Source organism: Rhopalosiphum padi, chromosome 3 (assembly GCF_020882245.1).
Source record: "Rhopalosiphum padi isolate XX-2018 chromosome 3, ASM2088224v1, whole genome shotgun sequence".
In the NCBI taxonomy this organism is placed as follows: Eukaryota; Metazoa; Arthropoda; class Insecta; order Hemiptera; family Aphididae; genus Rhopalosiphum; species Rhopalosiphum padi.
In genome coordinates, this window is record NC_083599.1 from 55,410,931 (window position 1) to 55,438,867 (window position 27,937).

The 27,937-nt window shown below is 27.5% G+C and overlaps 2 protein-coding genes across 3 annotated transcripts; one reads left to right on the top strand and one right to left on the bottom strand.

The window, feature by feature from the left end:
* Positions 1 to 136: 136 nt before the first annotated feature.
* On the bottom strand, positions 137 to 4,621 carry LOC132926397 (GDP-fucose transporter 1). Its single transcript, XM_060990745.1, has 6 exons — positions 4,117 to 4,621; positions 3,805 to 4,009; positions 2,955 to 3,093; positions 2,236 to 2,322; positions 1,263 to 1,549; positions 137 to 555 (listed from the first exon to the last, which is right to left on the bottom strand). The coding sequence occupies exons 1-6, from the start codon at positions 4,191 to 4,193 to the stop codon at positions 349 to 351; spliced, it is 1,002 nt and encodes a 333-aa protein (XP_060846728.1). The 5' UTR covers positions 4,194 to 4,621; the 3' UTR covers positions 137 to 348.
* Positions 4,622 to 4,745: 124 nt separating this feature from the next.
* LOC132926398 (mitochondrial assembly of ribosomal large subunit protein 1-like) lies at positions 4,746 to 18,852 on the top strand. 2 transcript variants are annotated; one of them, XM_060990746.1, is made up of 3 exons: positions 4,754 to 5,264; positions 14,737 to 14,997; positions 18,518 to 18,852. In XM_060990746.1, exons 1-3 carry the CDS (start codon positions 4,919 to 4,921, stop codon positions 18,709 to 18,711), a joined length of 801 nt encoding a protein of 266 aa, XP_060846729.1. In that variant the 5' UTR covers positions 4,754 to 4,918; the 3' UTR covers positions 18,712 to 18,852. The 2 variants fall into 2 exon arrangements, with proteins under 2 accessions (XP_060846730.1, XP_060846729.1); XM_060990747.1 differs by lacking the exons at positions 14,737 to 14,997; positions 18,518 to 18,852 and adding an exon at positions 12,241 to 12,945 and having other exon boundaries at positions 4,746 to 5,264.
* Positions 18,853 to 27,937: the final 9,085 nt, after the last annotated feature.

Sequence of the window (27,937 nt, forward strand, 5' to 3'; positions counted from 1 at the left end):
TGGTTTATTTAAAGAAAAATAAATTTATATTGTTTTATAACCTATGTGTGTTCAATAAACTGCAGATTATGGACTTAACATTATAGATTGTATACACATAAAATTATATTTAAAATTAAATAAATACTCGTTTCACTTCAATAAAGAACAAATGTTCTTGTTATAGATTGTTTATTTTCATGAAAAAAAAAAAACATTACGTGGGCTACCCAAATTTGCTTTGGAGCCTGCGGGTGGCTGACCCTTTACCTTACATAAGGTATTAAGAGTATAAAAATAATTTATAAAAAAAACTGGTCAAAGCTTAACTCATATAAAATAGTAAGAAAATAAATTAAATAAATAAAACTAACAACGATTGTATACTATTGGCCGGTATTTTTTTTCCATTTCTCTGTTCTTTACAATAGTATATGCGGCACTTCCTCCCAATACAATAACATTTGAAACCCACCATATAGAAGACTTCCATTGATTATACCAAAATGAAGCTAATACTGTTTGAAAACATGATTTTGCTGTACCAGATATATTATGAGTTAATGGTGATGTTACCTGAAATTAAATTAAAATTTAATAGTTATATTAACATATAAATCTTATTTTTATCATATTTATATATTATAATACTTAAAATATTGTTCATTTAAACTTATAACCAATTAAGGTGATTGCTAGACACACATATAAAATACAATGGGAGCTATATTATAGTGATTATTGTTATTTCTTAAATTATTTAGTTGTAATAAAGCATTTATGCAAAAGATATAGGATAGCAAGTTGACAAATTTAGAAGATTCTCTATTACTATACTTATTAGAAATAACATATTTTGTCAAAAAACAATTATAGTAACTACTAACTAAGTGACTTTATTATATAACATCCTTCTTAAAAATTCAACATAAAATAAATATTATAGCTTAACAAATTCACTGCAAAAAATGCCAATTGGAGTCATCTGCATCTTATTTTTTAATGCACTACAACGAAGTTAGTGTTACAATAAAATAACAAATTTTTTCTACTACGTTACCTATAAATATTATTTAATATATTTTGTACAAGTTATTTGTCAATAATTCTATTTTTACACAATTAGCAACAACAAAAATAAAGTTGATTTTCATTCAAATATGTAAACATTTATACCAATATAATTCTTATTATATTGTATAATATAATTATTATACATTTTTTTGTTAATTAATTTATTATTTATGGTTATAACTTAACCATTAATCATAAAATGTACTTACTTGTACTTGGAGTACTGTTACGTAACCAATTGAAAGTCCACAGACACCACCAATTATCATAAGAAATAAAAATTTATATTCAGTCAGTTTACTATAATTACTCAATTCTTTAGCTTCAAACGCTAAAAGTGGAATGAATAATATAGTAGCATATACATTATTGAAGTAAGAAAGTAGCCAAATTTGGTTATTAACAACAGGTAGAACTTTTTTGATTTGAATAGAGTAACATGCCAAAGAAAATGAACTTAAGACTCCAAATAATGTTCCAACCAATGAAAATGAACCTGTAAAATATATAATAAAAATAAATTAATCATAATAAAAATATTATCATTTCTATTTTAACTCAAATAAATAGATATAATAGATCACTTTTTTCTTAAATTATTGAAAATTATTAAAAACTATTTCAAAATATTATATATTTTATCAATTATTAAAATAGCTATAAAAATATGTTTCCTTTTAAATTAATATAAAAATTTAATTTTTCATTATTAAAAGTCATAAAATATGTTGTACTATTATAAGAATAGTATTGCTATGAGCTGTAAATAAAATTTGTAATTTTAAATATCATACAAAAAATATAAAATAAGGTATAATATAAATTGGTATGCTTAATTTAATATTCTAAAATATAAAAATATACTATAAACACTGTGCAAACAGTTTATATTATAACACACTGGTGTTATAATATAGACTACACACGCAAGTTTTGTAACTTAATGTTTTTGTATTTAATTGTTAATTTAAAAAAATTTGTAAATTAAAATTCATTGGGTTTTACTAATAGTAATTACTTTCTAGTTTAAATTAGTGACATTGATTTAAAATTATTTATATTTATAAGACATGATTAATCTTACTTTAATTGCATCAACCTAAATAAAATTTTAGAAATATAAATGGATTCAATGGTATGTTATAAATATTTGGCAATAATTAAAATATTTTATAATAATACCTGAAAGATTTTCTTGATCTACTCCCAAAAAAAATCCACACACTACAGCAAAACAACAAAGGAGACAGCTAATTGAAGTAGTTTGACCTGAAAATCAAGAGAACACTTTTAATAAACAAAATCATAAATAATAAAAAGCAAATTAATATTAATTTAACTATTAAAAAGCTATAATCATTTATGAAATATAACTAGGGTGGCCAAATTACAGCTTACTTCATCGACTTATGTAACTTGCATCTTATTTAAAGATACAAAACATTTTTACAAAAAAATATATATTAATATAACCTTATTTTTTCATTTCAGCTCTTCCATATTTATTAAAATATTGAGTGGTTAGTGAGTCTCTTATTGCTAACCACTCTTGAACTATAATAATAAACTGATGAGTGTACTAATATATTATATTGTATGTGATTAATATTAAATTATATAAATAATAAATTAAATTTTCAATAATTTATAATCATATTTTATGGGCTTAAAGTATATGATCTAATATAATGTAATCCAATCAACAAAATTCTTTTTTTTTTGGTCCTAAATGCATGAGTTGTATTTCATAATATTTAAAAATTGTCATGAGTGACGTGAATTTGGTAATATAATATTAGATTGATAATATACAATATACATTATACACTACACAGGTTACAATTGTATGGCTAATATAATATGACACTATGATCCCTAATACAAAAATAAAATATAGTTACCTAATATTAAGAAGGAAAGTATGACATTGAATACTGTTGTAAGCGATCGTCCCACATAATAAAATGTAACATCAACAAATTTTAGACAATAGTTATTAGTAGATATCATTGAAATATATAATATTGATAATGGCAATACCTAAAAATTAAAATTTCAAACATATTTTAATATTTAAATATGCATACTAAAATTCATATAAATGATACATTTAAAAAAATTAATTTAAATTTTTTTATTTTTACAGCTATTTAAAATGCGTTTCTAAGATTTTTTTTTTCTACAAAATCCAAGCCCTAGTTCTTAGTATAATTACAAGCAGTAAATAAATGTATAAATATATATAATTTAGTTAATCATACTTAGTATTTAATTATAATAAAAACAATTACAAACTACATTGGTGCAAATAAAATCAACTTTTGATAAGTTTGTTCTAAAATTGGATTTATTCAATTTTAATAATATAATAAAGTTACCTATAGGTAAAAAGAGATTGAAGTACTTTTAAATCTAAAAATACGAATTAAAATATATTTTATAGTACATATAAAATAAAAAGCAACCGGCAGGGAGAATTGATTGTATAACAGGATGATCTTAGAAGCTGCTAAAACAGCTAAGAAAAGAAAGTAAAAATGTAGAATGTAGAACAAAACTATTAGGCACAATCTTAAATTTATGAAAACCTTTAATTATTATAGATTTAGGTCTGCATATAAGTATAACTAGTATGATGTTGAAGTAATATTTTAAAGCAAAATTAGTGGTCTAATCGATATCATGCCATATAAAATGTTTAGTTTGTTTTTTGTACTTTAATAATTCATCAGTACAACCTAAATAACTTACATTTCTAACAGTGAGTGGATTAAATGGATTTCCTTCAGGAAACTGTACTACTTTTGGAAATAACTTAGACAAACGACTTAACGTGAAACAAATTATTGCTGAAACCAAACACTGGAACCACGCAATGAATATAGGAGCATCCACATCTAGTTGATCAACACTCAATAAAGTTTTATTTACAAATACTGTAAGAATAGATATCACCCTGTAAAATAGCAATCAAACATTTAGACACAATAAAGGTAAGTTGAAACAATGTAGTTAGAAAATATCCAAAATCAATAAGACTATGAACGTATTGTGACTGCTTACCAATAAATAACGACAACAAAAAATATTTGGATATATTTCAACGATAAAGTATCGAGCTTCATCGCAAAATATGACATTTTTATGTGACAAATAATGTTGAGTGAATGGTAACTAGTATATATACTAAATATACTTGAGTAGGTATGGGTATTCGTTCCGTGTCACGTACACTTTTGGTAAACGACACACAACGACTACAACTGTTTAACTACATCGTTAGTAAGTTACTAAATTTTATCCTGTTCTATTTGCACAAAAAAAGTATACGTTTATGACTGAAACCCTTATCACGGTAATGTACGTGTACCGAAATTCAAACATCAAATAATTTTAGAAAAATCGAAAAATCCCGACTGTAATGGATACACGCGAGGCGTTCGTCAAACGTCTGTCCGTGGACACGTAAAATATTATGTTTTTGTTATAACGCACAAGTCATTAATCGATAATAACGGTGATTGAACAGTAAACAATAATAATACTGAAAAGTAAATACGTCAATATTCCGGTAGATAATATTACGAAAAACAACATTTTATATTCGTGATAAGCGCGGTATACCACGAATACAACATTTATCCGCGTACGGTGGTTTACCTCCATAGATAGTATTATCACCGGTTCGAACAGTGAGCACACCGCGAGTTGAACCGTCTTGATAAGCAAAATTGAAATTGAAAATACGAAATTCAAGCGCACGACCTAGTCCGCGGTCTTCTAAGTTTTCTTTTGGAGGAACTTTTTTTCCAACGAAACGCTGGTGAGGATCTCGTGCGAATGGTGTGAAAAAGTACAAAAAACGATGTTGTCGATGAAAGTTTGTCGGGACTTGTCCAAGTGCCTGGTGACGGTTGCCCGATGTTCAATGTTGCAATCGCGTCTGCCGACGTGGGGCCCGACCACGATTCGAAGGAGTTATGGTGACCACAGCGGCACCGTTGGCGGTGGTCGCAATGGTGGCAAAGGCAACGACGACGATGATGACGGGTTCGTCAAGCCCAGCAACTACAAAGTGTTCAAAGATGATGACTCGTCAGTGATTTTGGACGTGGAAGAAGAACGAGCTCTGCTTGACTCGCAGTCGTCCGCCGACGATACTCGTTCAGATTTTGAAGAAATCGACCAATTTGCTGGTTTTGATGTGTCACGTAAGTAAAATTTCAATGAAACGTTTAAATATATCCATTCCTGGATGTTACACTTTTAGGGAACTTAATCACTCTGTTGACTATTTACCATTACCAACTACTTAATTAAACTGCTGTTGTCTACTGTTTTAGACTCCTATCTAATTAAAAGTTTATTGGTTATTTTATACAATTTTATGATTTACCAATTCATCCATATTGTACATATATTAATATTATTAAATTTTTAGTTAATATTTATTTATTTAATTTTTAGAACCAAGCCAAGAAGATTTTTTTAATACATTAGCTTACATTTAAAAAATTAAATTATATACCTAGTATATTATTATTATTGTAGCTATGTATAATATTGTCAGTAATACTAACACAACAATTTTAAACAATAATATTATTAATATTTGCAAATAATAAGTAGGTACAAATAGTTAATGATTTATAAAAAAAACACTTTTTTTGTTGATTATGACTAACAGAGATCATAAGTATTTAGATATTTTAATGACATTTTAAAAATAAATTTTATTAGAAAGTTGGGCAAATTCATTAATTGAAATTGTGACAATTGATTAAAAAAATACTAATCTACAAGTTATTTTAGAAAAAAAATTATAATTAGAATATACTATTTATGAGTATATGTATATCTTAGATATAATATCTATATTAATTGTCTCTGTCCCACAAGTATACAATATAGCAAAATATTTTTTTTTTATATTTTATATTTTTGAATTACACAGCTAAGTATCTCGGCTTAACTTTTGACAAATGCCTAACAAGGGCTAAACACATTCATTCAACAAAATTAAAATTAAACCAACGTTTCTACTCTCTCAGATACATTAACTGTATTCCTCAAAACTATCTCTTAAAACCAAAATTCACATCTATAATCTTCTTTTTAAACCTATCTGGCTGTACGGGGTATACACCCTCTGGGGCACTGTCAAAATATCAAATACGAGAAAAAAACAAGTGTTCCAATCGAAAATCCTCAGACTCATAACTAATGCTCCTCCTTATGTCTCAAACCACACTCTTCACACAGATCTTCACATTCCTAAAGTCTCTGGAACAGCCAAACTTTACTATTCCAAATTTAGAAATCACCTTCAAAACCACGTTAACCCCCATGTCAAAAATTTACTATCAATCTCTATCCCCAGAAACGCTCCCAGAAGACTCGAGCAACAATTGCCTCGTGACCTTATAAACTAAATAAGCAAACATGTGAATATCTAAGTATTTAGATAATTATTATTTCACACCGATGTACCTTCGCTGGTTGGTTCTTCCCTCAATTCAATCAAGCCACTGTACCAAATATCATCCATTATGCTTATTGTACATTTTTTTTTGTATAGATTGTGTAAGTTCTAGCTTAAAAATAAAAATAAAATATTTCTGAATTGCAATGGGTTCCTTTAATAAGTTTTTATAATAATAATAATATTTTTTCTTAAGACATTTTAATTTGCTAAAATTTTAAAATTTGTTAAAAATATATCTTTCTTTCTTCCAAATTTCATTATTTATTGGTTTGAAATTGAATAATTACCGGATTGAAAAATAAATTCTTACTACAAATATAGTACTGCCGTCAATTTTTAAATTAATATTAGGCCTTTAGAAGTGAGAACCATCCTGTCTCATAATCAATTCTTTACCTATCCCTATCGAATTAAAATTATTTAAAAAATAAAAAAAAATGTAAATACATATATACATATTATTATATAAACGTTATAAATTTTCTATACCCATTTTTTTTGCAAGGTCTTCTGCCTTTTGACGCAAAATTGGATTAATGCGAGCATCATTTTTTCTAACATTAGTAAACCATAATGATAATGCTGATTCAACCTGTTCTTCTTTCCCACTGCGTTATGTTTGGATTTTTATTAAGTGTTGCTAAATTTTCTATTTCAATTTGTTTTTTTTAATAATTTACACAATAACGGTTGAGAGATTTCTAGTTTTATAGCTGCTTCACGCTGCCCCATTTTTGGTAAACTGTCATAACGTTGTAGTATTGAAATTTTTTCATTAATTGTTAAGTCTTTTCTTTTACGTTTTTCACTCATTTTTTATACACATAAGCGACATGGATCAGATGCATACAAACGCGATACTGGCAGGCGGGCAATGACAGTACTGTGGTCTGTGGTCTACGAACGAAAAGTGTAGATATACAAGATTCATTATTCATTATTCATATATAACATTATGCGGCGTATTGATTATAATAACCGACAAAATTTACACGTCCGGCCCGTACTAATAGTTTTAGATAACAATAAATGATTGATAACATTAACTGTGATTACAATAAGCGGCGACCACTGACTGTATTTAATTTGTTATTATTGTTTTTATAATCTGGATAGTAAAGATAAATGTATATTATTATTAAACTACTATCTGTGGTAACTGGCAACTGCTCATATTTTTCATTGATTTTAATTACTTAGTATTTTTTAAATTTTCTTATAATTTTTAATTATACCGCATGTCCGTATTCCATTTATTAGTTAGGAACTATGTACAAAGGAGTACAATAGTCCTAAGCATGCACAGGTCTTCTTGGCAGGGGAGGCAATACTTTAGCTAAGGAGGTCTAGACTCCAAACCCCTCCCCCCAATTTCCCCAGCTAAGACCTTAATGTGAGGCAACAATAATTTAAATAAATCCTCACACAAAATCAAGTATAGGGTTCTATTAAACCATGGTATTGTTCTATATGGTTAAGAGTTAGGTGTAATAATAATAATAATAATAAATTATTATAAAGATATTATTATTAATAATATATTTAACAACCCAGAAGACATAATAAAAAATGATTAAGAATACATAATAAAAAAAATTAATAAATAAGAAAATATAATTTCGGGCATAATTTGAACAACTTCTAAAATAGCTAATATGTTTTTTTAAAGTTCCAAATACGTAGTTTAGCAGTAAGGTCTAATGTTTTAAAAATTTCTATTACTTTTTCATACATTTTAAATGAGTATTTTGTTGTATGTGATGTCACACAAATTGTGGATTTTAATATTATTTAATATTTACTATTTTCAAATAGCATAGGTTCCAATATACCAATATTCAACATTTTAACATATTATTATTTAAATATTATCAAAAATTGGTAAGTATTATTGTATAATATAAGATATTAAGGAAGCAGAAAATCATGCAGTGGATGCAGCTGACTCCCCTACCTCCCCCGTACTCATGCTTATGACAACAGTATAATATGTTAATATGTGTTGTTTTTGGTTATTAATATATTTTATTAAACTACTTTATAGTTATTTATAATTGTAAAAGCTAAAAATATATTATTATAGTATATCCTTTCATATTATATATTATAATTGTAACTTGTATGAATTAAAAAAAAAAACATTGAATTTAATAGTATGTATAGTAGTTTAATAGTAATGGCTAAAAAGACCATCAAATTTCAACTTCGTATAAGCTCTTTAATTGGTTTAGTTTTGACACTGAGTACTACTGGGTAGGTATTACAAACATTTTTGTCAAGTAATCGATCAGAATATCATATAAATACTATTATTTGAGTCCAATAGCACCAAACCAAACCTGTACTCAAATATCATTAATATCTATTGAAATAAAACTGTTTAACTACCATTATGTAAACATGCTCTTATTGATACAGGGGGTTGTTAACAACTTATAATAAATATTATTTTGATAATGATCTGTACACAAAGTACATTGTATATTACGTAATCGTCTTGTATTGGAATGCTACAATTTGTAAACTACAATGTATTTTTCCAAGTATCTATAGTAAAATCATAATTTAATTGTAATATGTTTTAATTAAATTTAAGTTTAATGTTTAATTTGTGTTTAGTAATGAGTAATGAAAAATAAATATTGTTAATTTTTTTTATAAAGTATACAGATTTCTTCAATCTTCACTTACTTCATTTACTTAGAACAAGGGTTGGTAACCTTTTGAAACAGCAGAGCCAAAAGTAACGATTTACATAATTTCCCAGTTTTTAAAGAGCCACAAAAAATTGTTGTTTCAATATTTTAGTATTTGTTTATATACGAGTATAATTGATTTTTGATTTAAAATAAATTAGTTTATATTCAAAATAATATTTATTCATGTAAAAACATACAAATATTTCTCACCCAAACCATATTCAAGTATTTTAGCAATAATAATAAATAATACAGTTAGGTATTAAATAATATATAGTTGATGGTGATATCAATAGGAGCATTGGCTTTGCATGCATTTGGAAAGTTTGCAGGAACACACTTTTAATTTTAATTGATTACGATGGTCTGTGCAAGTATTTCATATTCTTAAAAGCAACAAAAATATAAATAAAATATTTTTATTCATTTTTTTGATACCTAATAAAATAATTATTTTTGTGTGTGGACCTAGAGAGCTGTAACTTATGATCTAAAGAGCCGCAGGTTGCTGACCCCTGACTTAGGAGAATTTTATCACACTTTTTGTTTTGTCACTACTACCCCATATGGGCAACATAATATATTTGGGTTCAAAAAATTTAATTTTATATTTTTTGTTTTAATATTAGAGTGAAATGATTGACCTGATATTAAACTTAAAAGTAAGAATATTATCTAAAACAGCGGTTTTCAAACTTGTTATAGTAGTGGACTACTACCAATAGCTTATTAAGTAGGACTACAAACTCCTTTGGATTATGAATTGGATGATTTGGATTTATTAAAAATAAATAGTCTAATGTGGACCAGTGGTCGAGTACCAATGATCTAGAGCACCTAATAAACTTATATTGATATTTTAAATTTAAAGTGTATTATAATTATATAAAATATTACAATGCTTAAATAGGTGTAGCCAGGAGGTCCCTAGCATATACAGTAGCATAAGTCAGAATACAGAAATTACATATGGGAATTGAGAAGGTTGCAAGGTGTATTTTGCACTACAATTTTATTTGTGTTTTGTTGGCTTTCCATAAAATTACAAACATACTAATGACATATAAGTACAAGCATTATTTATAATACTAATATTTATTTAGCTTTAAAATTAATATATCAATAAAAACCTATGGGGTATCCTAAATCATATTTATTTAAGTTAAATATTAAGTTAATCAAGACTAATATAAAACTACAACCCAAAATTGGATCTGCTGAATGCAAAGGTAAAAATTTGAGTTATCGCATGATTTTACTTTAATTTAATTTTTATTTGAAATAATATTGGCATAATTGTTATACTTAATTAGTTTATATTTTTCAAATAGGTTTTTACTGGGATAGAGTAGATTAGAGATAGGTTGGTTATGATTTTATAATTGTAATCCATATTAAAGCAAATGTTAATTTAGTGTTATTATATATTAAGTGTTTTAGCTGAGTTAAAATGCTTGAAAGTTTAATGTAAGGTTCCTCAAGATATGTTCAATTAGCAGTTTAAACATATACAAAATACATAGTCACAGAAATTCATAAAATAATTTGTATTTCCATAACATACTATACGTTTGTTTATTATTAATTTTAAATTTTGTTGATTGATATAGTTTGTTTAGTGGTACCTATTCAAAAATGTTCTGTTATAGTGTTATAAAAAGCATTATGATGAATATCTGAAATTTAAATAAATAATTCCTCGTCTATATAAAAAAAAATATTGCTTTAAAACTGTGTACCTATTAAATTTTTAAATGTTAAAAATACCAATTATAGACATTAGCTTGATGCGAAAAAAGGCTGGGCTTCTGAAAAATCTGAAAGTACCCGAAGTGAATTGACGAATTCTTGTAAATAACTATCATTTGATACAAATTTCAAAGTTATAGGACAGTACGGATTGGTCAACTTCACGTCTTCACGTTCAAAAAATGGGTTTGTACATAAATTGTGTGGGCTTGAAAATGTTCGCAAATTTCAATGTATCTTTTAGTATATATTTAAAAATATATTAGAGTGTATTAATCGACTAAATGAAGTTAATCCACCTATTCTTATTTTGTCTGTAATTTATAAACAAAATATTGGTGGAGATTTTGAATCATTACGCCTAAGTGAATGAGCCAAATTATTAGTAATAATTATTTTGCTGAAGTTTAAAACCATCATTTATAGAGACTTAAAAGTTTTACGTGTATATTGTATAATGAATTTTATAATACGACAACGTACTAACGTACTTTTTTTACCTTGAAACTATTCACGCGGTTATACAATAATATTAATTGACCTAAAAATTAATAATATAATATAATATGGAAAATATATATTAATATTTATAATTTAATAAATACAATATATTTAGTAAAAATTAGACTGACATACCGTAGTACTATAGTCTATAATAGTAAAATAAATTATTTAATAGTATAATATCAAAATACTTATCATGAAGTATATTTAGTGACATAAACAGATTATCTTTGCTCGGAATCGTTGTTCGTATAAAATGATTAATAATCTATCATTAAATTCAAATTTAACACATCCATTATAATGACTTAGGTACTCGACACATAAAATACAGCAAAGCAGTACTCATTTGCCACTTTTTTAAATACGTAGGTACCTACCAGATACTAATGTATTATAAATTATAATATAAAATATTTTGTATAATGCTGGCTGCATTTTTTTTATTTTTATGGGTGATAGGTTAGCAACTTTGTATAAACGTAAAACTTTTATCGTGCAGACTCTGTTTTTAACGAGTAGCAAATTAATTGGTTTGCGTGTAATCTTGTAAGTTAGCTGCGCCGTAGCGGCAACTGCTAAACGAACTATCACATCGAAAACATCTATAGTTTGTCGACTTGTCGCGTTTGGTTTTTGACGTCCACTCGTAGACTTTCGCCTTGATGATAACCGTCTCGAAGACCTCTATTGGGGCAGTCTTGTCTGGCATAGTGGGCCTGTGTTTCCTAGGTTACTTCATTTTTTTAGGTTTTGAATACCGCAAAGACCAAGAAATCAAATCGAACCGATTTAAAAAACGGCTGGCAACTATGGATGATGAACTGGAGGCGTTCGTCAACGAATTGGAGTCATCGTCCTTAACAAACAGTCAAATTAATCAGCAGATCTTCACACAGGAAGTGAATATGGGCGAGTCCTACTTGGAACACGGAGATGTGGCCCGTAGCATCGAGCACCTAGCCAATGCAATGGTTTTGTGCAATAAACCCTCTGTGTTGTACAAAGTGCTGGAGAGAAAACTGCCCAAACACGTGTTCGACATGTTGAAGAAGAAGCTGGAAGCGGACCCGTCAAAATCGTTGTCTTCCAGCTGACCTGTTATCAGCAATCTAGTCTCATATGACGTTAAATAGTGTTTTTTTTATCGTTTATATAATTATATATTTATAATACGTTTGTATTAATTATTTATTTATGTGGTTCTATACAACATTTGATGAGGATTACAATTAGTTATTTACTAAAGTTGTTACTATTGTACTACAATTACAAATAGTTCAGTGATACAATATGTAAACATATCTAATATTTGTATAATTGTTGTACATTGTGGGATTAAAATAGTAGGAAATCTCCTCTATTCCTATTACTTTTCTTAAACATTGAGAATAACTAACGAACAATTGCGTGAAACTTGAAATATTTACGCAACACCAATTGACAAAATGATTATTTTGCAAAACCAGTTTTCGTATATTAATTTTAATTTAACTGTTTTAAGATATTATCTATTTGCAATATTTTTGGTTGTATACATTAAGGTATAATTAACTCAAATATTAATAACAATATTAGGTATATGGTATAAATATACAGATATTATTATAATGAAATATTAATAGTTTAATAAATGCAATGTTTTCTCTAAACATTTAATCAACTAATCATTGTAATATTAATAGTAAAATAAAAATGACTAATAGCTATATTAAAATACCTATTGTGAAGTATACTTAGTGATATAGTCTCCGTTCAAAATTTTTTATACAATGATTTACGAACATAGATGTTATATCGTTAAATTCAAACTTAACACACCCATAACTGCAGCGACCCACTCTACACCTAATATATAGCGGAGCGTAACCCACTTGCTTATCTTTTTTAAATACAAATCGTAGAAACTTACAATGAACTTTTTGCCGTTACGTTTATTATAATTTTGTATACACTGTAAAAATAATTAAAACTATTTAAAATAATTTTAAGGTATTTATTCATGCTATATAGGTACAATTACTTAACTCTCTTTTTGATGGCTCCTTCTTTAACGTTTACACAATCTCCTAACCGACATTAACTTCGGTGTACCTTCTTATTTCTTTCTAACTTTTATGCTCCCTCCTACGGTTATAAGTCATAACTATATCCTATTTATAAGATTAACAAAGTTTTCCCTTGCATTTTAATCACTATTTAAATATTATCATTACGATACGATTATATATGTTACTTGTAATTTCCGTCCGTCATTAATAATGTATTATTTAAATAAGGAATATAGTATATACTTATTTAAGTTCCAACTCCGTTCAAAATCGTTTTTTTCGTACAAAATGATTTACCATTGAATTCAAATTTAATACTTCCATTACAGTGACTTATACTGGCTATACTTAATAGTTAATAATGAAGTACACTCGATATTATAAAAGTTGCTGGACACGGTAATAAAATATTTTATCAAAATTATAGGCTGCATGTATGCCTACAATTATACATTATCACTAGTTATTATTAAACTGACTTTTTCGTCATACCGAGATTACATTTAAATAAAACAAATTTGACATTACCAAATCATCAAAATCGCTATGTATAAATGTCGACATTCACTAGTGAATGTTGACAATTAGTACAAGTTTAATCGATACGTTAACATTCACCAATTTCGGACATTCACAGTAACATATATATTTGTCATGAATGAATATATACGTGGTAAATCACATATATTATTATGTTAAGCAATTATATCCATTGTTTATGATCCTATAGGTCTGGTTATATTATAATACCTACAACACAGTATAAACCTATTAAATAAATGTCGTTTAAAAATATTGTATTGATTTTGTTTGACATTTCGTGTTTATTAGTTGACGAAAAAAACAATAGCAAAATAAAAAGGTCACAATAAACCCCGAATTATATTTAATAAAAGGTAGACGTACTAAAATATATTTAGATTGTGAACTTTTCCACTCGGTATTTGAAGTTATCCATCATTTACCGTGAATAATATGTGAATCACATGCATTTTATATGGCGTCTATTTTGGTGGAAACAAATTAGTAACGTGTGACGTTTCATGCCGACGAATAAAATTGTAAACAGTAATTGTAAAAAGCGATATTGCTGTTAAGTGTTGAAACTTGAAATTATATTTTAGATGGTTCTTTTATAGAAATATTTTATTTCATTATATAAAATTATAAACACATGTGACGAATACATTTACAGGTGGCGTATCCGGAGTATTTGAAGTTGAGCATCTAGTCGAAGTTCTCCAAAAGAACAATGCTTCGGATGTGTTCGTAGTGACTGTCCCTACCAATGTGAGATACGTTGACTACATCGTAATCGCAACGGGTAGATCACAAAAACATTTGAAGTCGATCGCCGATTTTGTTCACAAACTTTTTAAGAAAAAGCGCCGACCATCGGACAGCATACCCAGATTAGTAAACAAGAAGCCAATCGACTGGATTGCATTGGACATAGGTAATTTTTTTAATTTCGATTATTAAGTTGTTATTATTACTACTCGTGTGCAGTGAATAGATGAATTTGACGAATAAAAAATGCCGACGTCTCATATATTTTTTATCTTTAAAATATTATATTGACTAATTCAAAATTAAATTAAACATAAAATAGGTGCAGGTACTTATAAGATACTATACTGCGTGCTTGTTTAATGATCTTTTACTGGTAAATAATTATATATTATATTGTTTTCCAGGCAAAGATCGATCAAAAATCTAACATTTGACAACAAATTTCAATTTTTTAAATTTAGCTCGTCATTTTATTTACTTTGGTTCGTAGGCCGCAATATATCGAATCCTAATTCAGCAAAGTTCAGATATATTGATATAGCACCCGTAATCGGCCTACAAAAATAATTATGAATTATTATTGAACAATCAAAATCGAATAGCCGTCATTTCTATTATATTATGTGTTTTACGTTATGAATATACCATCATATACCAGCTACCAACCTAGTTTCTACTCTGATTTACCATTATATATTTTACTATTATACCTTGACGAACCTAGTGGGAAGGAGCCGAAGAGGTCGCATCGGTCCTGTTAGCTGTTCGTAACAATTTATTGTTTTAGAAATGTTATACTACAATATATTCGGAAATTTCATTTGAGATGGTGCGAAAGTAGCGTGATAATTGTATGTAAATCAGTAATTCCCCTAATCAAATAATAATAAATAATCATAACAGTGAACAATTATTCTATGTATACTTATAGTTATGTTAAAAAAACGTTATATTCTACGTTACATTGTATGGAATATGGATAATTGTTAATCACTTAAATTGTCATATATATGAAAATGGTGTTAATTTATTGTTGTATTGCTGGTGCTTGGCGTTTAATGTAGACTCGGGCACTCAGCATTTAACAGTTTATACTGTTTTATTTGTATACCTAATAGTATTCTAATGTGGTGTCTGGTGACGTACTTACTATTATACTCGTATGTAGTGTATAAATGTTACATCCATTTTTTTATACCGTAGAAAATTATACCAATGTATAACCATGATTTTTTTTCTAAATCTACGAATTTGGTCCTTTCTCCCTCTTCTCAAAAATTATGAAATTACACTGCGGCTTATAATAAACATATTTGCCCATTGCTCCTCACTATCTTATAGTAATATATAAACACGCACGCATTATAAATGCATGTATATAAACAGAGTATACTTGCACGTCTGTATGATAATAATATTATAATATCGTCGTGACCCAAAAATTATTACTGCGGGACAGCGCGACCATTATTTTATAGACGGATTTCACGCCCGCGTCGTTGTTTAATATGACAACGCGCAGCGTCTGCAGGTATGTATATATGGTCTTCCATTGTTGGAGAAGAAATCAACGGACGCCGCGCCGCGCCACGAACAACGCGGCGTACAGCCGATCGGCGCGCTGTGATACAAAACAAAACAAAAACAAAAAAAGCCATACAATTCTCGTGTGTATAAAATATAATATTATATGAACTGGTCGTTATAACTGACAGTGCTGTAATATACAGGGTGACTCACCAAGTATGCTTACCCCCGTTTTTTAATTTAATAATTAATTAATTTAAATTCTGATTTTTGGAATTTTTAAATGAACTTAAAGACCATATCTTCAAACTCTTGAGATTGTTTGTTCTAATTAAAGAGTCTCCTGTGGCAGTGTAAACTTCTGTTTTTCAAATGCGAAATCCCTCCCTTTTTTACTGTAATTTATTTAATGGATAAGTTTTTATGAAAATTTTGGTATACCCTATCTAATTCGATATTCGAATGAAAAGTTTTTTATTTATTGTTTCTAATAAGGATGTATAGTCCTTAAACATGATTTTACAAAGATATAAAATAGTTGTAATATTGGATCTAGTAATTATTATACTTGGACCATTTTTACAAATTATAGATTTTGATAGATTAATATATGTATGTCCAAATCATTATAGTTATTTCTTATCTTCCAAATCCAATATCATAGATCATTATCCTTGATACACCAAGTACAATAATTCAAAAATTGCGTTAAAAATATAATCAAAATAATTGTTCCGAAAAGGGGTTCTTTTTTGAAAAATAGAAAAATGTATCGCCACAGGATGGATGCTTTTTAAATAGTACAAAAAATGTCAAAAATGTGAAATATGGTTTCTAAGTACATTTAGAAAATCCTATTTTGAATTACTATATTATTGAAGAAAGAAGTGGGGTGAGCGTGTGTTTGGTGAATCACCCTGTATACGTGCTTTGACCTGCTCGCATATACTTAATTATTTAGCCATGGTGCGCACGATCATTATACGATACTATTTATGACGTACCTATACGTATGTCTGAAAAATCCTTCTTCGGCGTTGAAATTTCTAACGCGGTCGGGCAAATGTGTTTCCTAATACAGTACTACAAGGGACAGTCGCATTGTTGTACATTTTCCTAATATTATTTTTATCGTACGATTAATAATTTGAATTGTCGAATGTATCTATGATGCAAACTATATAGTTTTTGTATATTTTAGTTCATTACATTGATATTACTCTAAAAGCTATAAACCCATTTTATATTATATGACTGCAAACAATTGATCAAAAGCTTTTAGTGCATATCTACCGTTGCATTTTTTTTTCATTTAAGGGCATATTTCTTGATTTTATTATTTTTTAGCACATATTTTAAATTTAATACAATTTTTTTGTACTAAAAATATACCTACCGATTTGAGATTTTAGTCGTGAATTCTTAAATTGATGTCCATAACAATATATTGTATACTGTATAATATTCTATTACATGACTGTATAATGCATATATGTTGACTGTTATGAATTGGTTGTCGATATAAAGAAAATTGAATTACGTAATTAATTATACAAATTATTTCATTTTTATTTGTATCTATTGGTATTCATTTCTCACCACAGTGTCCAGCTAATTAACGTCGATTCGTGGTATTATTGACATCACTGTATTACACTAGTATTTTTTTTTTTTTATATAATATACTAAGAATAGTGATGGATTTCTTGACATACATTTTGAGTAGTGTAACTAACGATGGTGCAACAGAAAAAAAAATGAATTCATTATTTTTTGTTTAAAAATATTTTATTATAATATTATGTTTACCTATATGGCTATTGACAATATTATAATATGTAATAACATATTTGTACTCATAACTATTGCGAGTATAATAATTCGTCGGATATATGAAATTGTCTAAGCATTTTTTTTTAGTTTTTAATTGTATTACACTCGATGACTCTAACTTGGAAAAGTTAAAATCATGTATCTCAAAAAATATATATTTTTTAGAAAAATAATATTTGTAGCATTCAAAATACAAATCAAATACATTTTTTTTTTTAATTACGATGGGAGTAACTCGAAATTGTTTAGAAATTTATTTTTAATAAACTGCATGTCCTTTATATATCGCTTTTTTTTAATAATGATTATTGTCTACGTTTCAGGTAATATAGCTGTACACTTGTTAACGAAAGACGCTCGGAAAAATTTCGACCTGGAGACAATTTGGAGCGTTGGAGAAAAGTTCGACTCCCACCTAAATAGGCCTGTGGATTCATTGGTCTCTTTATTGAATGAACATTCGTTTAGTTTAGATAATTTAGAACCGGTTGATTTTGAACATGTAAAAACCCACTAATTTGTTAGTGTACAATTTTACTCAGTCAATTGTAAATATCCTTTTGAATATTTAATTTTTTTTTATTGTATGTAATTTAAAAACCGAAATTACTGTTTTTATTGCGAAAATTAAAAAAAAAAATAAACATAGAAAAGTTGACTCGCTTGTGTGTATTTTCCCATGTTATCTGAATGTATTTAATGTTTTAAGACGAATGTATAGGTAATATTATACAGGTGTATACGGTTTCGGTTAATAATTGCATATCTACTTAGTAGGTATACTTGCCTACTTCGTCTCTAACACACGGTGGCAAAGTTTAGGTTGTCTGTAAAATTACCAAAATCAACAATTCATCGTATGGTATTGTATGATTAGTTGATTTATGTGAGGTAAACGAATAATGACGTTTACGGTGTCTTTAAAGAGGTGAAACTTAAAAATTAAAATAAACGACGTATCATTAGAGTAAACAATTCTGAAAAAATAATCATTAATTTACATAAATTTATATGTATAATATGTAGTTGTACATGTCAGTAAACAAAGATTATTCTTTGTAATTTTCATTTTTTAGTATCTGTATCGGCAATAAAAAATAATTGCCTTATAAAGTCTTCAATTTGTTATTATAATAAATCTGAATTCCAATTTTAACATTTTCTATTTTCTTTTATTATCATTTATTTGTAATAGTGACCTATATGAAAAGTATCAATAGTATCATACGACTTTTTTAAACGGTCGTTACTTATAATCATTACCGTATAAAGAAATATAATATTTAGTGTATGACATCGATCCTATTATAAGTATATAAATAAAGCTGTTACTGTTTAAAATAATAAGTTCATAATTTACTAAATGCCCCGGCCCCACTTACTGCATAGTACATACTCTGGATTCGTGTCTGACTTGAACGGTTTACATGCACGAGTGTACGGATATCGCGTTTGAAATTATATACACCTGTATATCTTTTATACAACCGACGAAATGATTGATTTCGAGTGTCTAAAAAACGAGTTCTACTCGGCTTGCGTTCTGTGTCATTACACCCGTTTCGTTATATATCAACGCGATGCATACAATATAATATTGTATTAATTATAACGTCCTATCCGCAATAGTTCTGTGTACTTCTGTTTGTATTTTAAACGTTTGACGATTTCCTATAAAATGTATATATACGGCAAGTACGCGCGCTGTTGCGTTATTATCAAACGTTTCGATACGCTTTCTCGAAACGTTCGTAATTGTTAAATTACTCAACGGTTTAACATTTTCTCACGTTTCATTGTTGTGTTGTCAATGTTATGAATAAACTAATCTCGTTATTGTTCAAACAACGAACTGCGGGCGTTTTGTTCATTTTTTTTTTTTTTATTTTTTTTTTGTGCAATAAACGTCTATTTTACACCAAAAACGTACCTGTATACAACATCATATATATATATATATATATATAATATAACCTACCTGTTATAGTTTATATTATTATATTTTATATTTTATATAAACCGTTCGTAGTATTTCGTTAGTGTATTTTGAAATGTTCTAACAACAATAATATACAGGCATATACGGTATTTTGACTGTATAGTTTTCTAAGAGAATCAAATGAAAACATAAATCCCACACACTCACATGTACGTGCAATGATGATGAGATTGGCTTATACATTAGCTGATATACATATTATTATTATAACATGTTTACAGATGTCGGATCCACGCACGTAGCCGTGGAGAAAATTATTATTTTTTTTTTAGATGGTCGGTAACGATGAGGTCCAATATAGGTAAAATATGACCAAATCGTTTTTATATTTAATTTTTTAATTATGTTCAATACGGCGTTCGAAGAAAAATATATTTATGATACATACTCTGTACATCGAAAAGCACAAAGAATCAAACAGTATGCAATACAATATACACGTATAAGTATAGATTGTCTAAATATAATAATTCTATAAAAAAAAATACCATCAATATAATATGCCGCTGGTTAACACATATTGCATCGTATATTATTATATTTACCATAAAAAAATGTTATTTAATAAAAATATATCGTTAACGCTAATAGTCAATTTATGGTGATATCTGTTGAGTGTTGATAAAAGTGCATCGACTCTAAGAACTTTATATTGATATATAGAATTTCGGCTTGGTGCAAAAACCAAACAATTCCATTTTTTCGAAAATACACTTTTGCGCGGAATTAAACCACGCAAAATATTCCCTACAAGTGTATACAAACAATTAGAGCAATATTCTTTGTATAATTATAAGTTATAAGTATCGTTTTATAGTAAATGGAATCGATTGGTCGACTGGTTAAAATAATCACATAAATCCAGATTTATTTTATTTTTGCCGCAAATAATAGTCACATTTTAATATAATTAGTAAATTCTATTAGTATGCATACATTTCACAACTTGGCAAATCTAAATGATAATTTTTTTTTATTAAAAATAATATAATAATTTTGAAAAACGATAACTGCGGGGAAAAAATTAAATAAGTCTACACTGGCGGAAGTAATAATACGTATCGGGCCATCGGAGTTTCCGTCAATAAGTTATGATGTCACATGAAAATTATGATACATCAAGTTTATGATATTATTAATGTATATAACACATGGACGAACCACCTATAGTGTCCAGTATCTTATTCAGAAGTATACGATTTAAAGTTGTAAAAAAAAAATTCAAATAGGAATAATATATTATTATTCATTAATTATAGATTTACCCTGATTTAAACTTCATTAAATGTGAACTACACTAAAATTATATACAATTATTATAAAAAATATTTTATGTGACCTGCAGGATGCAATATCATCTCTTGCAAAATATTCATTTTTTGTGAACAAATTCTTATATTTAGCCCACATTAAAATGTAAAAGTTAAATTATTAACTTCGAAGTACACATTTTTGAATAATATACCAAATATCAGAACCATGAATGCGATATACTTTTCTGTGGGTCGCTTTTACACACACAAACAATGCCTTTTATTAACATAGATACCTAACTTATTTCAATTTCAAAGTGAAATCACACCCATTCAAACAATTATTAATATCGAACAACAATATCCTTTCCGATGAACAGAAAGAAACAGCGCTGCAGTTAAACAAACTTTCGTTTCCAATTTTGTTTCTGAGTAATGTTTTGTTCGTTTTAATCTTAGTATTAACCTATCATCAATATAATATATGTGTAATTAAAATTTTCAAAAAAAAAAAAAGGATTTATGTTCCAGGATACATGCCTGATCGAATCATGATTCATGACAGTAAAAATGATTATCAATCAGCGATCCACACCGATTGTTCAATTTATACCGTTTTCAGTTATTGCGGTCAGAAACAACTGTAATATAGAAATCGATTTCGGATACTCCGGTCACAGTCGATTTAATCGGGAGTCGATAACATTTTCTGATTTGTTGGTCAAATCCAAACGTATTATCCACAATTATATAATATCATCGGTAACATAAAAACTGTACCTATGAAAAATCAAAGTAGCTAGGTATATCTTGAAATGAATTTATTTTTATTTAATTCGAATCCCTTTTAGGTTCGTTTACAAAGAAATATCGATTAAAACATTTAAAACAGTTTTTGAAATGCAAAATTAAATATGATCAACAATTTAACACGTAAAAAAACTATAGGTGGCCCGGGTTCATCGTGAAATGTAAGCAAATCAGAAACTTATTAATTATTTACGAGGATTAGGTGAATATAAATTCACATTTAAGTTTCTCATTACCTTGCAAAATAAACAAAACAAGGAAAATGGACATTTTTGCGCAAATCCAGTTTGTTTTTTTTTATAATGAAATACAAATAACCCCAGTAACTTAAAATGTTCATCAAATGTTTTTATTATTAATTTTTATACATAATATGATTTTCAAAACATTTTTAATTTTAATTTATTATTTATATACAATTTAAATTTTCCATAAATGTTAATGAAAAATGTTTTGCTCGGTTAAAGAGCTTGAAATTTTAATACAAAGTTCTTCAAAAGTCATTTTATAGAAATGAAATAAATATTGAGTGTAAATCCACAAAAAAAATGTATAAGCATCTGAAGATAGGCCACTACTAAGGTACCTACCTATACCAGCAATCAGAATATTTGGACTTTTCACGTGTCAAATAATTTGCGAAGCACGATTAAGTATCTTTGCGTGTTTAGCATTTAAAACCCACAAAACATTTAAGTACTTGATATCTCTAAAAGAAATACCACATTTTTTGGGCATTAAAACGAAAGAAGCATGAGTAGTAAGTTATTGTTTCATATGTCAACAGTTTTAATACAAAATTAAACTTTTTTTAATATTTTCATATACCCATGTACTGTAATTGAGCTCTTGTGGACGTTTATATAAATAAAAAAAAATAATAATATAAGAGTATGGATTTTTAATTTACATTGTTAAAGTTCAAAAGTGACGTAGGCATGACGTGCTTACGGATTTATAGTTTTAAATTCAAAGTATGACTTTTAACGTATTTAACTTACATAAAAATGAAATATACTTTTTACACATAAATATTCTACATATTTATTTATTTATTCATAATATGGAGACAAATATTTATTTATTATTGTCTAATTAGTCTATAAACGAGTATAAAGTTCCCAAACGTAGTGTTATATCCGAAAAAATATAGTGCATAAATGTATTATGGTTGTATGTCCAAATGTGTGTAGCTTGAATAATATGCAGTATAATACACATTTAAATTTAAATAATATGTAACTATATATGTCTAACATTAAAGGAATTTTGAAATATTTTAAGACTCTATTTTAATGTTCAGTTTCATTTTGTCCCCACTGTCATCAACAGTCAATTATCAATTATAATCCTGTCCAAAATACATAATATTATATTCAATATATTTCATAAAAATTAGTATTCGAATGTTGTTTTACTAAATATTTATATTAAATAATAAAATTAATTAACGTGGATTTAATTGGTTCTTGCGCTTTATAATCTTAATTTTTATCCAATAAATATATCAACCACTAATAAAAAAAAAATTGAAAGTATCCCATTTTTGAACTGGTAAAATAATGGTCACATTAACTATAAACACTGTAGAGATAGGTACAGCTAAGCAGATAACAAATCGGTACCTACTCCGAATTAAAATAAACCACGCGCGATACCGCGGCAATTATGCGCCGGGAGGACGGAGAATGAAATGTAGGACATTTGCCCAATGTATACGTCAGTTGTCAGTTCGTACTTCTTTCGTATTCATTTTATATTTATTACGCCGTATACAAATAATAATAATAATAATAATGCCTGTCTGCTTATCTGCCACTTACCTATACACTAACACTTTAAAACTGTATTCGTTTTGCTGTTTTATTTTTGTATACGACACGATCATCATGTTATAATAATATCTTCATTAAACCGTTGGTGATGGATTGGTATATATATATACGTGTGTGTTTGTATATGCCTAAGAGTTCATATTTATACCGACTGTGATGCGTAGGTACCTACTAAACATTCTTGTAAAAACACTTTTAAAACACTTTTTTAAACATATGTGATTATAAATTACATCAATTTTTAGATTAGTTGATTTTAGGATTGGATTTGTTATGTACATTTTACCGGTACTTTTTTTTTACCTGAAAAAAATATGTAAACTTCACTGATTACAACTATTTTTAGTACAGCTGCACATCAACTGTCGACTGTTAATGACACATTATTTCCACCAAATATATGAACTCAATGTACCGCTGAATTGAATTTAACCACTAATGCATGCAAGTCGTTTCTTTCACATCTAGCTCAATCCTATCAAAACACGCGTCATGACACATCCAAATATACACCACTTTAAAAGAGCTCTGTTAGAAATTCAAACATTCACTTACATTAGATTAAACAGCATACACGAAACTAATAAGTATAATAACCTCAAAAATTCTCAATGAAAAAGACGCCAACTATACACCATAATTTCGCCATTAAAAAAAATATATACTACGATAATGCAATATACCTCAAAGTTGCATCTAAACATTGCAAATTTCAATTATAAACTGTACTTAATTTTTATTTATTAATTTATAATTAACTAGTAAACATTGAATAAATATTTTATTGCACGAAATATTGGTATAAGAGCATCTTTACAATATGATGTATTCGTAAATACCTATTATATATATATATGTTACGGTAAAAGTACGAATACCGGTTAAACCTAGAATTTACCGGTAAATCCTAGGTTTCGCCGACTACTGATGGTAAAACCTAGGATATACAACATCGTTTGGTCAAACCCCGAATGATTTTTGTAGTTCGGACTTTTACAAACGAGATTTGGTAAATCTTAGGATAAACAATCAGTGTTAGTAAAAGTCCAAACATTTTTACCAAAGTTATTATTATTATTATTATTATTAAGTAATACTGACATATTTTAAGATGTGGCTGTATTGCATACACAAATTGATTTTATGATAGCCATAAATACTAAAATTTTAAAATATTATGTAAAATTATTTGTAAAACTAAACTTTTTTAAAAAAAAAAAAAACTATTTAAATATTACTTTAATTATAATAAAAAGTAAGCCCATACCAATCTGAAAAAAAAGTTTTCGGTTTACCAGTAAAGGTTGTAGATACTTATATTATTATTGAACTATAATACATTTATATATAGTCAATATTTCAATAATTTTACTCAAATACCTTACAACGTTAGTTATTTATTACAATTTCGTTGCATTAAAGCTGGCGACGCTATTATCGAGGAGGGATATGTACATTGTACATATATATAATAATATTATGCTTTCTGTGTTTACACCGGCGGCTAGCCTCGCGTATTGCTATATAGATTATTCCTGGCGTGTCGTTTACATTTGTTCTATTCATCTAATACTGGTCGATTGATTCCGGACACGAATAGTTTTGGTTTATTTAACATTAACTGTACATACACACTGCAGTGTAATATGTTGTTAATGGATATTAATGTATATTGAATAACATTTTGTACAGATGTTTCGATATAGTCGGCATGTGAACGTTATTGCAACGGTTAACCTAACTCGGACAAATGGAGCAAAGTTTATAACATCATCATAATGATGAACAATATGATGGTATTGTGATGTAAAAATGAACGAGATCGTTCCGCCAAATAGATTTGTTCAATACAATATTGTGGTCAAATAAACATCACTGAATGTGTGAACTACTTCTCTCTCTATATATATATATATATATATATTAGATTAAATAGCTTATAATAATTAAGATAATTTTTATAATTGGCATTAAAGTGATTTGGGTTCTACTATTGCTCTAATCGAGTAAAAAGTTGAAACATATTGAAACCAAACCCAGTCTTTTGAAAATATGTGTTGCCTAAAATATGTAAGCTGTGAAAAAAGTTACGGAAAAGATTATTTTAGTTTTCACTACTTACTATTTTTTTCTCGCAGCAATTTTATAACATCAAATATATGAGTAACCGTTATTTATCATATGGTAGGTAGTAGGTACCTATAAAAGAGTTCTATTTATCTCGATTAATTGCAGAGTAATTTAAAAATCTATTAAATATAAAATATAAGTATTATCTACGTATAGAGTTGTTTTACTTGTAATTTAAATTTTATAATATTCATGATTCACGTATTTCTTGTTGAGCGGTTGTAAGAGGTAAATTTATAATTTTTATTTTAAGTTCAACGTCAAATCAACTTATCCACTTTTTCTTTTTCCAGTATAATTAATGAAAGTACCTATTGTGTAGTATTATTTTTCAGATTTGTATTTTAATAAGTTCAGATAATAAAAAAAAATATATTTCCAAAAACTTTTGAGGATTTCCTCTCCTCTCACAACACACGCGCCTTTTGCATTTTTATTACAATAAATAATTGTATAGGTAGAGATATTTTACATGTAATTAAAATGTTAGTCAGTTGACACCGTTTATAATTCTTCTTAAAATTAGTTTATATATTATATGTAAGCCACTATTATTTTAGTAGTTTGTCGTGGTCGATGTATAATTATTTATCTGCTTATGCCTGTGGGTTCATTTTATATTTCCGTAGCAAATAATATAATTGGTATTAACCGTGAAAATGACTGCAGTTATCCATGGATAATGCTTATAGATCCTATTATGGAACTTGAATTTAATTTAATCATATATTATTAAACGAAGAATTTCTTAATACATATTTTTATAGAAATTTGATTTTTTAGGAGTTACTATCGCCGAGATTCTGGTAATATTTTGTAAAGGATATATTTTTTACCAGAGTAATATAATTGTATTATACATGATTTTTATCAAATATATTTATCTAAATAAGTATACCCAACTATTTATTGGAAGATGTTTTAACCGGTAGTTGAAATAATAGTGTTGATTCAAGACGCAATAATTATATATATATCAACACATAATAAATCAAATATAATATAGTACCTATATAAATTAAAATAAAATCGATTGGTTACCATTAAACTTATAGAGCATAATCATTACACACGTACTCGTTGGTTAGGTGTAATAACTTTATGGGTTACTTTATGGCTGTGCGCGGTTTGCTAAGTATATACTGACAATACTGTATTTATGTGAACGACAATCATCCGAAAATTAACCTTTAAAAATTGTCCGGAAAAGTGTTGAAATCGTGGCCTCGTATCGGCACTCGTCGCCAGAGGCCACGCGAAACACGATATTTTACATGAAATGCAAAACGATAATAGAACGTTGTATAATTAAGTTGTTACAGTTGTTTATATCGCCTCGGTAGTATAATTATTGCAGCAGTCGTCGGGTCGATCAGTCAATTGAGTTTTATATTCACCGTTATTTCCCCGGTGTCATTTTTACTTTTTTCACAAAATGTGCTTAATTAATAGCGTATTTATATAATATTATATTACAAACGAAAGAATATTTAATCTATCATACTGAGAATAATAAATTGCATCTGTCAACGCAAATCGTTTTAAAATGTTAACGTATTGTCAAAATTAAAAAGTGTTTATATCTATAATTTTGTGGTAATGTGGTGTATATCCATAAAATGTGAAATAATACTTATATTATACTATATTAAATCTACGCGGGTCTCTATGAACGTTTTACAATAATATTCGAAAAACTTAAAGCTCCAGGGTCGT